Source organism: Falco cherrug, chromosome 17, assembly GCF_023634085.1.
Source record: "Falco cherrug isolate bFalChe1 chromosome 17, bFalChe1.pri, whole genome shotgun sequence".
NCBI lineage: Eukaryota > Metazoa > Chordata > Aves > Falconiformes > Falconidae > Falco > Falco cherrug.
Window position 1 is genome coordinate 2393206 of NC_073713.1, and position 14282 is coordinate 2407487.

At 46.9% G+C, this 14282-nt stretch overlaps 1 protein-coding gene across 13 annotated transcripts in view; it reads left to right on the forward strand.

Moving 5' to 3' along the window:
* The window catches only part of GRAMD1B (GRAM domain containing 1B), a 141648-nt gene that overhangs the window by 102549 nt on the left and 24817 nt on the right, over nucleotides 1–14282 (forward strand). For 9 of the 13 annotated variants that reach the window (XM_055728469.1, XM_027806719.2, XM_055728476.1 and 6 more), the window contains 4 exons: nucleotides 1284–1304; nucleotides 4575–4598; nucleotides 7148–7168; nucleotides 8213–8236. The exons of 1 other annotated variant lie outside the window; for it this stretch is intronic. In XM_055728469.1, coding sequence (XP_055584444.1) covers nucleotides 1284–1304; nucleotides 4575–4598; nucleotides 7148–7168; nucleotides 8213–8236 — 90 coding nt within the window. The remainder of the gene's footprint in view (nucleotides 1–1283; nucleotides 1305–4574; nucleotides 4599–7147; nucleotides 7169–8212; nucleotides 8237–14282) is intronic. 3 more of the 13 variants (XM_055728465.1, XM_055728466.1, XM_027806724.2) reach the window with 3 other exon arrangements.

A 14282-nucleotide genomic window follows, 5' to 3' on the forward strand; every position in this document is an offset into this window, starting at 1 on the left:
ATGGCTTGCACTGCAGTTCCACAGGGGCTCATGTAGGCTAAACTTTTTGCAGTCAAGGCCCCGTTTTCTTGGGAGGTTCTGTGGTTTGGAGAAAGACCTTGAGAAGCAGCTGTTGTGATTACTTTTTATCATCTGGATCATGGAGGGTCATGGAATAAATAGAAGTTCCTCTGTGCAGACAGCCTGTGAAGGGCCCGTGCATTTCTCCAGTCCTGTCTAAGCCCTGTGTTGAGATGAGGTTCAAGTTGCACAGAATTGATTTGCCAATCCTCTGCACATTGCCTCCAGTCGGTGCAGTGTTACGACTGTTTTGGCCAGGGTAGATGATATTTTCCCTAGAAAGGTATTTTTTGTCTTTTGACCGTATTAGAAAGAGCCTTGTCTTTGTTGTACTGAGGAAGAGGGTTTCAGGTTTGGTGACTCTTGATTTTCTGTGAGCAGTGGGGCCTGGTGAAACACACACGAGGGCCTTGGGAGCCAAACGTAACCTTTGATTATAACCCCAGTGTCCATGGTGTATCGTAAGATAGCTGTCAGGAGCACTTGTGTTTGTCCAGGTTTTTGAAGTGAAATATTTCAGCCTCAATAACTTCAGTGGTGACGCAGGCGTAACTCAGAAATGAGTTGTTAGATCTCTGCCCGATTTATTGCTGAATTGTCACGTACACAAAAGTCTACCCACTCCCCTTTGTGGTGACTGTCAGCAGGGAAAATAGGATTCACTGGGCTGAACTGATGTGTCGCCACTGAACGGGGGTGTATGTGAGTTCAAAAGAGGGGGACGAAGGGGTTTTTCAAGATGAATCATTTCAGACTCATCATTTCTGAGGTGGCCCTTGAGGTCAGACTTGATTCCTATTTACACAGGAACCTACAAATGCCACCTAGGACAGCAGGACTGGGTGACACCCGCGTGCATTGTGGAGCCAGCAGTCTGTCCCCAAAAGCGCGCCGTGCGGACGGAGGCAGGCGGGATGCACGGCACGCTGTGTTTATAGCCACGCCGGGGGATGCTCTGTCAGGGGAGCGGTGCCCTTGGTAGGGGGGATTACATTGCCCTGGGTCATGGAGTGCTGTGATTTAAGGCCACGGGAGTGTGATTTTTACCAACATCGTGACTACTAAAGCTTGGCTTTAATTATTGGTAATTTTCCCAAGGAAGGGGGGGGATGTAATGCTTTCTGTTGGGTTTGTGGGTTTTCCTTCTCTTGATTTGTGAGGTAATTTTTCTTCTTTCCTTAATTTCTCTCTTTTCATTCCTGCATGCTTTCTCTCCGATTAAGTCACACAAGCGCCTCTCCAAAGTAAGCCTTCTTTTTTCTCTCCTGTCCCCCACTGTAGAATTGTTTCATCACTGAGAAACCCTCCCTGTGGTACTGAGCGGTGACCCCAGTAAGGCATTCTCCTGGTGCGGCTGTGAGAATGTCAGCAAGAGCTCGGCTCGATGCCTGTAGCTGAGAAGCTGGTTTCACTTATATCACTGGGATCTCATTAATATTTGCTCACATGGTGTGAGAACTGGCCTGTTCATCACACTCCTTAATTACTTCCACCTAATTTTAGCTTTTGTTTTAAGGTTTGCTTTCCCTCTCCCTCCCTTGAAGCGAGCTGCTCTCTTTGCCAGGGAGAAACCTGCTGGCTTTGGTAGGCTGAACAGGACCATAATTCCTTCTCTTTTTCTCTCTTCTTACTTTATGCCTTTTAGAAACAAGAGTTGATCTCCATAACTTCTGGCCTGCTTTTTTATGATGAATAGTAGTTTTGTGGCCAGTGATCTCAGATTACTGCCCTTGCACGCTTTCCCGTGTGATGTAAATATTAAAGATCAGTGATTTCAAATGAACCCAGCTTAAACCTGTTAGAACAGACCTGTCCCAAATGAATTGTGAGAATTCATGGGCTTGCTCTGAAAGGTAGTAAGTAGAAGATCCCTCTGTGGGTGCTTGGATTGGAGATAAGATCATTTGAGATTTGATCTCACATCTCTATGCTACCCTCAGAAGAGTGTAAAAATCAGAAATGCAGATGGGATGCTTATTGGACAAAGTGCCAGGCTGTTGGCTTTTCCACATGTATACAAGTAAAGTTGAAACCAGAATGGCTTGGATGGCTTCATAATCCATGAAATCAGTGCCTTGGCTTTTCCCTGGTTGATGGCTTAGATTTCCTTCTAGGCAAGTACTCAGAGAGCAGTGAAGTCTACAGTGCTGGCTTACCATGTTCCTGTGGTCATAATGCCTCTTGTAACCAGCCTGATCTTGCATGATAGCTGGTGTCTGCTGGAAACTTCTTTATTGGTTTTTTTTTTTTTAGACAGATTGTCTTGTGCTTGGTATCTGTAGCTTGGATAACTGCAAAGGAGGACTGTGGGACTGATGTCTCAGGTGAGGTGTGAGAGAAGTTTTATGGAAAATGCAGGTCTGGAGTAGCAGAGTCCTGAAAGGGTTTCTGGTGAGTAGAGGTGTGTGCGTCAGGACAGGTCGTGGTTAGGCTGTGGTAAGCTGGAGGCGGTTTAGCTAAGCTATGGAGAGGTTTGTTAGGAGAGAGACTGGTGGGAAGGACCTGGGTGGAGAGCAACGTATGTGTAAAAGGTATGTGTAGTGGTACTGCGATGTGCTTGCAGCCAGCCCCTTGCTTTTCTGAGAGAGAAAAAAAGCCACCAACTTCAAGACAGTTAGAGAAACGAGGGAAGTGGACCTCAGGATGAGTTCTGGTGCAAGGAAGCCGATGCACAGAGGGAAGGGGATCCCGGGCATGACCTCTGCCAGCCTGCATCAGAGACCTGGTCACCCGCGGTCTGTGCAGAGGGTGAGCCTCAAGCGGTGTGAAGGCTGAATCTGTTTTCTGCGCTCCACAAGATGGCTTTCTCTGGTACAAGTGAGGGAACTCAGGCTAGTACGCCCCCTGATTCTCCCCACACGTGGTGATGGTATGTGTTGCAGCCAGGGAGACTTTAGGAACAAATAACTTCAGGACAAAGATTTTAAAATCTCCTTTCTTCTCCTCTCCCCACCCATCTTCTGCAAGAAGAACGGTCGGATTTTCCAACCTGTCTTGCTAATGAAATGAAACAGCTTGAGCCCATGAGTTTGATGCTGTGTTTATACAATTGCTGACAGATCTGCTTGAAGTCCCCTGCCCTCTTTGTCTGGTGCGTGAGTGGTCGTGCTGCGGCGTTGCCGTCAGAGGGCGCTCTTCACCAGGAGTTTTTAAGCACTGGATGACACCTGTAGGAAATCTTCTGGAGCTTCTTTTCCACCAGCGTGGCATGGACCGAACCCCCTGTAGACTTGTCTCAGCCTTAGGCTTTTACTGGCAAACACTACTGCTTCTGGGACAGCTTTCTGAACTCAGAAAAAAAAACCCCTTTTTGCTAGCAGCCAACAGATGAAATACAGATTAACTGCTTTGCTCTTGCCCAAGGGTAAAAGTGATTTCCTCTCCGTTGCAAATCCTTCAGATTTTCCCCACTGTCTATAGCTAATAATGAATGCTGAGGACAAACACCAGGCTAGGGGAAAACACAAATTTTGATACAGGCCCTGGAGCTTGTAGAGCAGTTTAGGTCAGAGGGGATCTCTGAAGGTCTCTCGCCCAAAGCCCTGATGCAGTTAGGGTGGGCTGCTCTAAAGTCTTGGCCAGCCACATTTCGCAGACCTCCGAGACTGGAAATCCCACAGCCTTGTCGGGCCCCTGCTCCAGTGCTTAACCACTCTTGTTGTGAACAGGCTTTTTCCTTCGATCTGAATAGAATTTCCCTTACTGCAGCTTATGACTGTGGCACCCTGTCCTTTCGGTGTGCGATTATGAGAAGAGTTTGGCCGTGTCTTCTCATTTACCCCTCCCATTGGGTGGTGTAATCCCCTTTTAGGTAGTAGGTCATGAAATTCTGGTGGTTTGGGACTGGGGTGAGGGATTTGGGAATAAATGTCATCAATTTCTTTGAGTTATTTGGCCAAGGGCATTTAGAAGCTGGGCGATTAGTATAGATTTTGGAAGTACACAGGTCAGGAAAAAGGGCTCTGGAATCTGTTCCGAGCTCTGCCCTCACCCTGTTTCTCTGCCTCTGTTGTAAAATGGCTTTAGGGATACTTCTAGAGTTCTAGGGCATGTCATTATTCACTTGGCAAAAGGTTTCCATTTCCCTGAAAGCAACAGTAAGTAGGAGTGAGTTGTGATCCTGCTCCCAGTAATGCTGAAAGCTGGAAACTTCTGTTGGCATCAGGTTAGTAGGCTGAACGTCATATGCGTGATCCACTGCTTCCCATCTGCACTGTAAAGCTGTAGTCTTCCATAGCAGTATATACAAATATGAGCTCGTTAACCCATGAAGATTTAGAGGCAACGCTATATTAATTAAAGGCTCAGAGAAAATAGCCCATTTTTTTGCCTTCCTCAAGTTCTCTGAAATTCTTTCTGGTTACATCCGCCATGTAACTATGAACTCGGGTATTTGCTCCTGTAGTATCGTCTCTGCAAATCAGTTACATCTTTTCCACTTCTGTGTGCAACTCCATTCCTCTGTTACTTATTTTTCTTTTTTCAGTTCTAATGTTTATGGTTTCTTTTTCCAGTATGACAGACTTAACCTGCTCAAAGTAAGAATGTTTTTCCTTTTTCTTTTTCTCCTTCATTATACCGTCTCTTGATTTTCACAGTTCACATCCCCTTATATTCTGACTCTCAGTGAGTTTAAAAAAAAGAAGAGGTAAATAAAATTGAAGGTAGATTAAGGATGTGGGTAGTCTCCTTTCTCTTTGGACTTGCTGTAGTCAGTTTTACCTGCAAAATGGGGGCTGCGGGAAGGAATCTTCTTATATTTAGAACACTTGGTGGAGGCAAAGGATGAACCTTGGCTGTCAGTATAATTGTGTGGAAGAGCTTAAGGAAGGAGGAGCTGCTGAGCTCCTTTCCAGAGGAGCTGTGGTTTGGTTTGGAGAAATTCAAATGTGAAGGGAGAAAAAAAGAGTTACTGCAATTAGCAGCAGAGGGGAATGAAGTCCTGTTGCAGTGTGCTGACACCACAGCATATGCACCCTGATTTAGAAGACACAGTGACAGTAATGTCTCTATTTTATCTATGCCAATTATAGTTTGATTATGAATTTTTTTCCTCAGGATTTTTTGAGTTATGCCTTTGCTCATTAAGGCAGACAGATGGCAAAACAAATCTGCAGGAAAATCACTCCATCTTAGACCCTGTGCTCCTGAGGACAAGGTGGTGTGTACATGGTTTAAGATTAATTCCCCTGGTTTTTTTTTTTTTTTAGTATAGGCTGAATTGTATAAGCCCTTTTTTCATGTCCTACTTGCAGCGAGGGCTGACTTCAGCCAGACCCTTTATGAATGGAGGGTATGGCCCAGTATGGAAAAGTATAGGAAGTACAAAGAAGTTCCTCTGGTTAGTTGATGAGCCTTGCTGTGTATTCAGTTCTTCAGTTCCTATCCTTTCCTCAGGGTTTCAGGAAAGGCCTTGGGAATGTTCCTGTTTTTAATGTCAAACTTCTGTATTTTGGCATAAACTATGATACCGTGGGGTTTTCCATTAGAGACCAGTGTAGCGAAACTGGCAGAAATGCCCAAAGTTGCAAGGGATCCTTCAGATATGTTGGCTCCGTGAACAAGACCCAGGTGCCTGTAAGGTTGTCTGCTGGAGCGGCACACAGGGAGCACTGGAAACTGAAAGCAGGAAGGTCTAGGGAAAGAACAGTGTGAGCACCTCCATGTCTTCATAGAAATCTCTGGTCCAGTTAAGGCTTTGCACTGACTTTTTTCCTTTGGTAAACATCCTGTACGTCCTTGGTCCTGTCGTGGGCTATCCCAGTGCAGGTACTTTCTGTGTTTTGGTGAATGTGAACTTAACTCTCTGTGGGAAACTTCCGCAGGCTCTGTTACAAGTTGGAGAACAGTATGTTTTCCTTCGTGTTCCAAACTGGGTATAAAACTGTGAAAAATACTCCCAGTCCAAGGTCAGAAGCAAGATGACTTTAAAGAAAGAAATGCAGTGAAATATTGCTTCAGTCCTTGTCTGTTAGCCTCGGCTCCCCCAAGTGTGATGTAGAGATGCCGTTGCTGGTTGGGAGAGGGGGACGGACACAGCTGTGTGGCTGTCAACACACAACGTGCCCGGCAATGTGCACTGTGGCTGACCACTGTTGGTGGTGAAAGGCTACGGTGCCCCCCGGCTTCGTAGCCCGAAGGTAAATCCACCCTGAACTGGGGGATGCCTGTACGTTCTGTGAGTTCTGCCCAGTGTCCTGACCTCGGAAAGCCAGCCTGACCGCAGCGGGACTGTGAAGCTTCTTTCTTCCTGCCTCTGCAGATAAATCTCACCTCCAGCCGAAAATTGCCAAGTGTGACTTTCCAAGCTGAGCTAGCTTTTTCATACGCTCCAGTGTGACATGTGGCCTGTCCTCCCAACCCATCTGAAAAGCCATGATAAGGACAAAAAAAAATAAAATCACATGTGCAGATGATGCAAAACACTGTGCACTGAAATTCTGAAGAAACCCCAGTGGTTTTTTTTGGGGTTGTCTTTTTTGTTTGTTTGTTTGGTTTGGTTTTTTGGGTTTTTTTTTCTTAGCTTTTCTAGCAATTTTCTTCAGCAGTTTTCCTGGCTTTGTGTATGTCTCCCTTTAAAAGTACTATTGAAAACTTTGCCCGATGGCTTTTGTGAGTAAAGTTGTGTCCCTGCCTCCTAACAGTTCTTCAAGGGCTTATTTGCACAGGGTCTATTCAATGCAATGTGATTTTTGCAACCTAGCCAGCAGGCGTGGAAGAATGAAGCCTCTAGTAAGAGAAGTGCTGGCAATACGATGATTATTTGCTCCTCTGTTGCTAGTGGGCGCTGCCGTTCTGCAAAAATGATTACAGCATGCATGCGTGAGTTTGTGTGTGTGCGTGCATGTGGACATGCACACGTTAGCCTGATTTGTTTCCAATTATGGACTCGTGCTTCTGGATTTGTTCTTTGTTCCTGTAACGGGAAATAACTGTGTTAGACCACAGTGTGAAATCCATTGAAATCATCAGTTTAATCCCACTTTCACTTCACTAATTATACAAACCAGATTGGACCTAGTTTCTCTGTCCATCTTTCTAAGATCTCTGTGCTAACTAATGCTTCTCTTTTATTTTGTCCTTACAGAAAAGCCAGAGTTGGTATAATGTAAGTACTCCAGTTTCTCTTGTCCCTGGGTGAATATGGGCTGGGTACCTGGGTGGGGGGAAGATGCAAAGGGGCTCTGCAGTGGCACTGGGGCATAGCGGCCATTTCCAAAAAGAGGAGACAGAAATGGCTTAGAACTGGCGAAGGAGGACTGACGTCCTGAGGAAAAGGATGCCAGAGACAGAGGGTAAAAGCTTTGTCTTTTCAGTCACTCCTCCGATGCTCCCCACATCCTGTACCTTTTGGTTTCCCAGCAGAGTTGGTGTTGATGTGGTGACAAACAGCTGCCACCGTGCAAACCCTTTGCATCTCTCAGGGTGGTGTGGGGTGAGAGAGGAATCCTTTTCTGATGACCTCACAGAAACACAAACCATCTCCTTGCTTCTGCCTTGATCTTCCTTTCGTTCTGCAAGCACGAGCGGTAGTGTTTTCGGTACAAAGCTGGTGGTGTGCAAATTGCCACAGTTGGTGTCACTTTTGCACAGTTGAACCCCCACCCCTTGAGCGCTTTGAAGTAGATAGCAGGCAAATGCAGCAGCCGTTCCCTGTTGAGCAACAGCTCCTACCTTACTGCAGCCTGAGGTGTCAGAACCAGTGATTTTGGCTGATAAACAGCGTGGTCAGCTTTGACAGAGGCATGAGGGGCAGACTGACTTCCTTGCTTTGTATAATCAGCACCGAGGAAAATCAGCAAGGAGAGGAAAAGAGGCGCTCTCGGAAGCGGAGAGCAGCATAGCGGCAATGGCATTAAGAATTAAGTATAAACCACGGTAGGCCCGGCTAGCGGAGAAGTGGCGGATGAAGGAACGTGGCGTGAGGCAGTTTGGGCAGATGCACAGGCCCAACCAGGCTGCTGCAAAAATCTGTGGCCACGGCTAAAGGTGCCTTTTGCTGTTACGTGAGAGCTGCTTCTGCCTGTAGCTGCTGAGATCCATACCCTGCTGCATGACGCTCTGCTGTGCTCTGCTTCTGTGGGTCGCTGTGTTTCTGTGTCCTCTCTATCTTATCTTTCTGTTCTCTTGTTTTTCCTCCATATATTTTCAGCATGAGAGACAGTACATCCGGAGAGTAAGCACTGGCTGCATTTTTTGTGGTTTCCCCCCTAATTGCTGTCCTTTAGAAAATAAAACTAAACCAAATCATGTTCTAGTTAGTTAGGGACATTCTGGCCAGATGAAAGCAGCAATGTGGAAATACAGATGGGCTGCAAACCCCAGGAAGGCAGTCGATCCTATTTGGCAGTATTACTGCCATTAAAAATTCGCTAATGCATCTCCTTGATATAGTTTCCCTTCTTTGCCAACGCCTTCCAGGCAGGATTTTTCTGGCATTTGAGTCCTTCTGATTCTTCTGTTACTCTCCATGCCGAGAACAGCTCTAGAAATGAATCTGTGGAGGCTTTGCCTTCATAAAGCCTTACAACTGCTTTTACTCACTTTCCCTCACTTTTGTTTTATGTTAACTTCACTACGCTCGGAGCAAACACCCTCCACGTTGTTCTTTGTGCCAGTTCAACAGCCCCAGGTGCCAGGCACTGTACGACCACAAACCAAAAATACAGCCCTTGCCTTAAAAGAGCACATGGTCCTCAAAGATCCCCAGAGCATCGGTGGTCAGAATGTCGGTTTTCTAAATTGATTTTAGTTTTTGCTGCTTTTAACTGGTCTTTTTGTCCTTGTAGCCCTGTATCCCTCTTTGCCAGTTGGAACCCTTCTTTTCCCTCTCCTGAATTCCTTTTTCCTCTACTTTTTCCTTAAGATGCTGCCTCCTGCTCTTACCTTGTGTGTTTTCCTTTTGATCGTACCAGTGCTTTTTGGGTTTGACATCCCTGCCAGATGGAGAATGGGAGAAAAGGGGTGAACCAAGGTCACGGACTGGTTTGGCAGACCTGCCCTTTCTTGGTCTTTGTGTGCTTTCTCTGCTTTGCTTTCCACGGGACAAAAGCAAACTGGTCCAGGCGCACTGTGAGGTTTAGAAAGGAACACCATTTTGAGAGTAAATATACTCAACCCTACGGGGTTTGCTTTGTGGTCATGTCTTCGTTGTGGAAAGGCCGACCATCACTGGGTCCTGGAGGTGGGTGTTCTTCATGCCTTCAGTGAGGAACTGCAGACACGGAGACTTTGGTTTAGAACAGCTGTTACTCTCATGGAGTAAAAAGTCAGTTTGTTGATCAGCTCTGGTTTAGGTCTCATCTATCTGCTTAGCCATCAGGGTGCAGTTTGCGTGTGTCTGCTTTGGACTTTTGTGTCCACAGGTTGGACTATTGTTAATTGGTTTATTTTTTAAAAATAATGTAAAAAATTCTATTTAAAAAAAAATAGACCTCAAAACCAGACTTTCTCTGTAATCTTATCTATAGACCAGGCGTGCTTAGTGATGTGGGAAATTCGTGTATCACTTCCCAGGTGACATGAAGGAGGAGGTCACGCTGGCTGCGAGGGTGGCAGGAACTCCACAAGTTGGTAGAAGGAATTTGTCACCCAGTAAGACATCATTAAAATTAGAGACAAACTGGAGATAATTTGCTTCCAAGGATGAAAGCTATCTCCTTTGTTCTTCTCTCTCTCTCTCTGGGCTTTGGGGCCCTTTTCCAAGCATGGAGGGACACTCAGATTTTGCGTCTGGAGGTCAGCGTGCCGTTGAGGCGCTGAGCCTAGCAAGGCTGCCGTGCTTTTTTCTGCCTGCTTCTCTCTCAATTGGACCGTCGGTCCTTCTGCTTCTGTGACTGTTCATAAATTAGGGTGTATGTCTCCAATTTTGCATAGCATTTTGAGCTGCCACTCTATAGCGAGGCTAGCTTTTGTAAATTGCCTCCTGTAGTCCCTGTGCTGGTAGACACCAGGTGTCAGGAGAAGCTACAGGGCGTACGCCCAGAAAAGAGAATGAGATGATCTTGAAAAGTTGGGGCACACAGTTGACACCAGGGAAGAGGCATGATTTATATCTGCCCATGAGGTTTTCATTTTACTATTATATCCCAGGGTCTGCCCTGCTCTGTACTCCTTTGCTTTGTCTGTGCACGTTCCTTTCACCTGCCTTCTCTTTTGCAACCATGCTTGAATCTTTTTCTTGTGACACCTTCTCCCTGACCTGAACTGCCCCCTCTCCACCTATGTGCCCCAGAGTGGTTACTGAGGAAAAAAAAATTACAGTGAAAAGACACTAACTAGTCTCTTTCAGGCGTTTTAAAATACTATTAGAAACATTTACTGGCCTGGTAAGTCTGAAATAATCAACAGGAGCGCAGTTCTCCCCACTTGCCTGCACTGAGGCTTGCACAGAGTGGGGTAGGAGCCCTGCAGCTGCAGCTCGGCGAAGGCGCGCTGGGCAGCATGCAGCGTGGCTTGCAAGAGGTGGAAGTCTCAAAAATAAATCCAGTGAAATCCAAGGAAGTAGCCATGTAAAGGAGAGAGCCCTGGGTTTTCCTGGGGCAAAAAGCATGCGTGCTAGGAGTTAGGGTGGCTGAGGATCTGTGGTGATTGTGATGCCACAAAGGGCCTTGATTTCTGGAGGTGTTTGAGCAGCGCTTGAGCTCCTTAAGAACTATGTCAAGTGATCACAAGACTGAACACTGTAAGAAATCAGCCTTTGCTGGGCTTGGTGTACTGTCTTTTTTTTTTTTTTTTTTTCCTTGCAGAACCCTCTTGGAGACCTTGTAGATACCAGGGTGGAGGGGGAGGCTTGGCTGTTGGAAAGAGTATAATGTTCCCTGTAAAGACAAAGAGAGAGAAATTATGCATCATTTTAGGGAAAACATCAGACACAGCTTTCCAATGGGTGGCAGCCCGAGTATGACTCAGCAACAGCAATCATGTAAATAGCTTTTATTGCAAAAATCCAGCCCAATGATGAGTGAGTTCGGTGTTGAACAAACAGCCTTTTTCTCTGTAAATCAGTGCAATCATCTTTTAAGTGCCAATAACCATTTTTTCAAATTGTTTGTGGAGCAATGTTAACTCATTGTCTTTCAGGTATTTTTTCATCCCTTCTGATTTTCCATGATTTTAGGTGTATGGGTGGATCACCAGGTGTGCCACAGTTACTGTGGTGTAGAGGCACTAAATCAGGAGTGAGCTTTTGCTGCAAGCTCATGTGATGATGAACTCAAATCCACTTTCCACTCCAAATGGCCAGCGATTACTTGGAAGCTTCTTCCTCTGCTGTTCATTCACTTTTAAAATGAGAAGGGGGAAAAAAAAAAAGAACACAGGAGGAAAAAAAAAACAACAACCCGAGAGACCAGACCGAGTTTGGAAGAAATGCTGTGCGACAGGTGGCCAGTTTCTTTGCTGGCATTAATCAGCGTAGCAGTCCTGCTGTCATGGGGTCTAAACTCTCCCACACAAGCAGGGACTGTTCTTTTCCAGTAATTCTCCTGTTCTGTCCAGAAGCAATGTAAATCTTCCCTAAAGGGTTAAGAACAAGTCCCATCAGTCGGGCAGATTGGATAAGATTTTCTTTCCCGCTTTTCTCTCTGCCTCTTGCCATCTCTCCTCCTCACCTGTTTTCTGTGACCTGTACGATACGGTGCCTTTCTCAGTTCTTGTGTTGTCAGACTTCCCTGTCCTGTCCCATTTCCCAGCAATGGTTGCTTTGAATGTCCTGTTGGAGGATTTGTTTGTGTATTAACAGGGAGATCTTACCATAGGGAGTCACCCTTTTCTCTCCATCTCCCCTGCAAGCCTCCTCTCTCCACCCTTTGCAGTGCCATCCTGTCTCCTCTCTGGTTGTTTGCAGTAGAGTTAATGTTTGCTGCCTCCACCTCCAGGTTAGCTCTGCTGATCACTTGTGCCATTCATCTCTGCAAAGGGAGGTGGGTGGGTGTGTAGACAGAAGCATCCTGGTGGATTTTTTTTTTTTTTTTTTTTTTTTGGAAGTAATCCCATAAGCAGTTTCCAGCAAAGAGGGCCATTCAGTAAAGCGGTGCTGGTACCTCGCAGATGTCTAATCCTAATTTTTTATCCTTCCCAACCTATGGAAGCTTTGTTTATTGTTCCCTCATCTTGGGGTGGCAGATGGATGTACTGCTTCCCTCTGACAGGGCTAACCGGGGGGACCTGTGTGCCATTTAGCACCAGCGTGAGGCACCAGTAGTGGTGCACCAGTTCGCTGTCAGCCATCCCTGTCACTGGGCAACCCGCAGCCACGGGCCCAGGAGTGAAGCATTTGCTTTGTGAAGGCTTGGTTGGTGGCGGCTTGGTGTTCTGAGATGTGTGCCCAGTTGGTTAGGAAGGACGAGCATTTTACTTCAGTATACGTGTTTCCACAGACTTGGCATCATGGCTGAGCAGCACTGGTGTCGTGGGGTGGATGTTTACCTGCACGTTTCCGCACTTGAGCAGCGGGATGGAGAGGCTGGGCACGGAGGGCAGAGGGAGACGGGGAATCCCAGTGCTCCATGCAGCCTTGCTGGGGCCTGCAGGGTGTTTGTTTGCTTGAGCCTGAAGGACCCTCACCTTCCATTGCCAAAGTCACCTGGTAGTGAATGAAACCTGGACAGACCTATGCTTTTTGAGAGGGCTCGGCGATACAAATCGGAGTAGCGGAGCCCTGAAGCTTTCTAACCGCGTGGGTCTCCCATGGCTGATTTCTCACAGCTATATGCTTTCGACTGGTCTCTCCTTACTCCCCTTGCGCCTCCCCCAGCACACTCTGTCCAGCAACTTTCCATTACAGGAAACATCTGCTGGGAGGCCGGGCTGAGGCTGGGTTACTGCAGGGCATTGGCCGACAGAATTACCCAGCTACAGTAACTTGCAGCATGTGCCAGTCATTTTGGGATCTTCCCCCCCCGGCTCCTTCCATGAGAAACACCAACACGGGCTGAAGCTGCCTTTCGGAGCAGAGAGGGATTAGAGAGGAGAGCCTGAGGCAGACACTGAAGGAGTAAGAATAACTGCTTTTCTGGTTTCAAAGGGGGGAGGACAAAAAAGTTGAAGTCTCTGAAGTGTTTACGGTCCTGGAAACTGCAGCTAGATCCGTGAGTTCCAGCTGCTCCGCTGGGGTCCTGGCAGTCGGAGCTGTGTCGGTTCCAGCTCTGGCACCCCTGGGTGCTGGGGGGTGGCACATGCCTTGCACAGACCTGCTCGCGGCTGCTCGGGCTGTCGGTGCTTTTCCAGTGTTTCTGTAAGGGATGCCCACAGCAAGAAGCTGGTGAGACTGGGGCAGAGGAGCGCACAGGTTGTCTGCCAGCACACTGACCCTAATGAGCCACTATTTCAAAGTCCTCTGGAGGGCAAATCCTCTCTCAGCTCTACAGAGCTGCTAGGGCAGGTGACCTGAATGTGAGCAAGAAAGTCGGGGAAGGCGTGTGAACTCCTGGCAGACTGCTGTATCTCTGTCGATGTTGAATCTAAACAAGAAGCAGTGACAGCAGGAACAGGAAAAGCCAACTTTGAGAACACTGGGAGCTGTGCAAGTGCTGAGGGAACGCTATGGATTCCTTGCTGGAGTGCGGGGCTCTCTGGAATCTTGTACTGGATCAAGAACTGCCCTGTCTGCGGTGGGACCTGGAGGGGCTCATCGACTTATCGCAAGAATGTGTCAGCCATGGATCAGATGAAATTCCAGCTGTGAGTGTCTCTAAATTGAACTGTTTGTCACTAACAGAAGTTCTGGTGCTAAGCAGAAGGGTCTGTTGCAGCACGAGTTTTAGACAGGTCAGAACATCCCTTACTGCGGGGAAGGGAGGGGAGCGCCGTTCCACATGGAAACTGAGGTTTCAGCTGACTTGGGCTGCTGTAATGCATTGAACCCAAAGCTCAGGGCTGATTATAATCTCTGTTCCCTCCTCCTTTCCCATCTTGTCAGCTTGTCCTGGGAAATCTTGGGCTTGGGCTCTTGCTGGAGCCTGTCTCTGACCAAGATCTTTTCTAGATGTTCAGGCAAAAGTTTGGTAAGTAAAATCCTTATTTCTGTCATCTGCTGGTTAGCAGATTTTATTCAGAAGTAAGATACTTTCCTTTGGGCCCACAAGACGGGAGCAAATATCTGAAGTGCTGATGTTAAAAAAAATAATTGTTTCTAGTTTGGTAAATTGGTGTGAAGAAGAGGAAATACTTTTGAGGGGCAGGGGGTTGTCTGTGTTTCCTTCTTTGATTTGACAGAATAT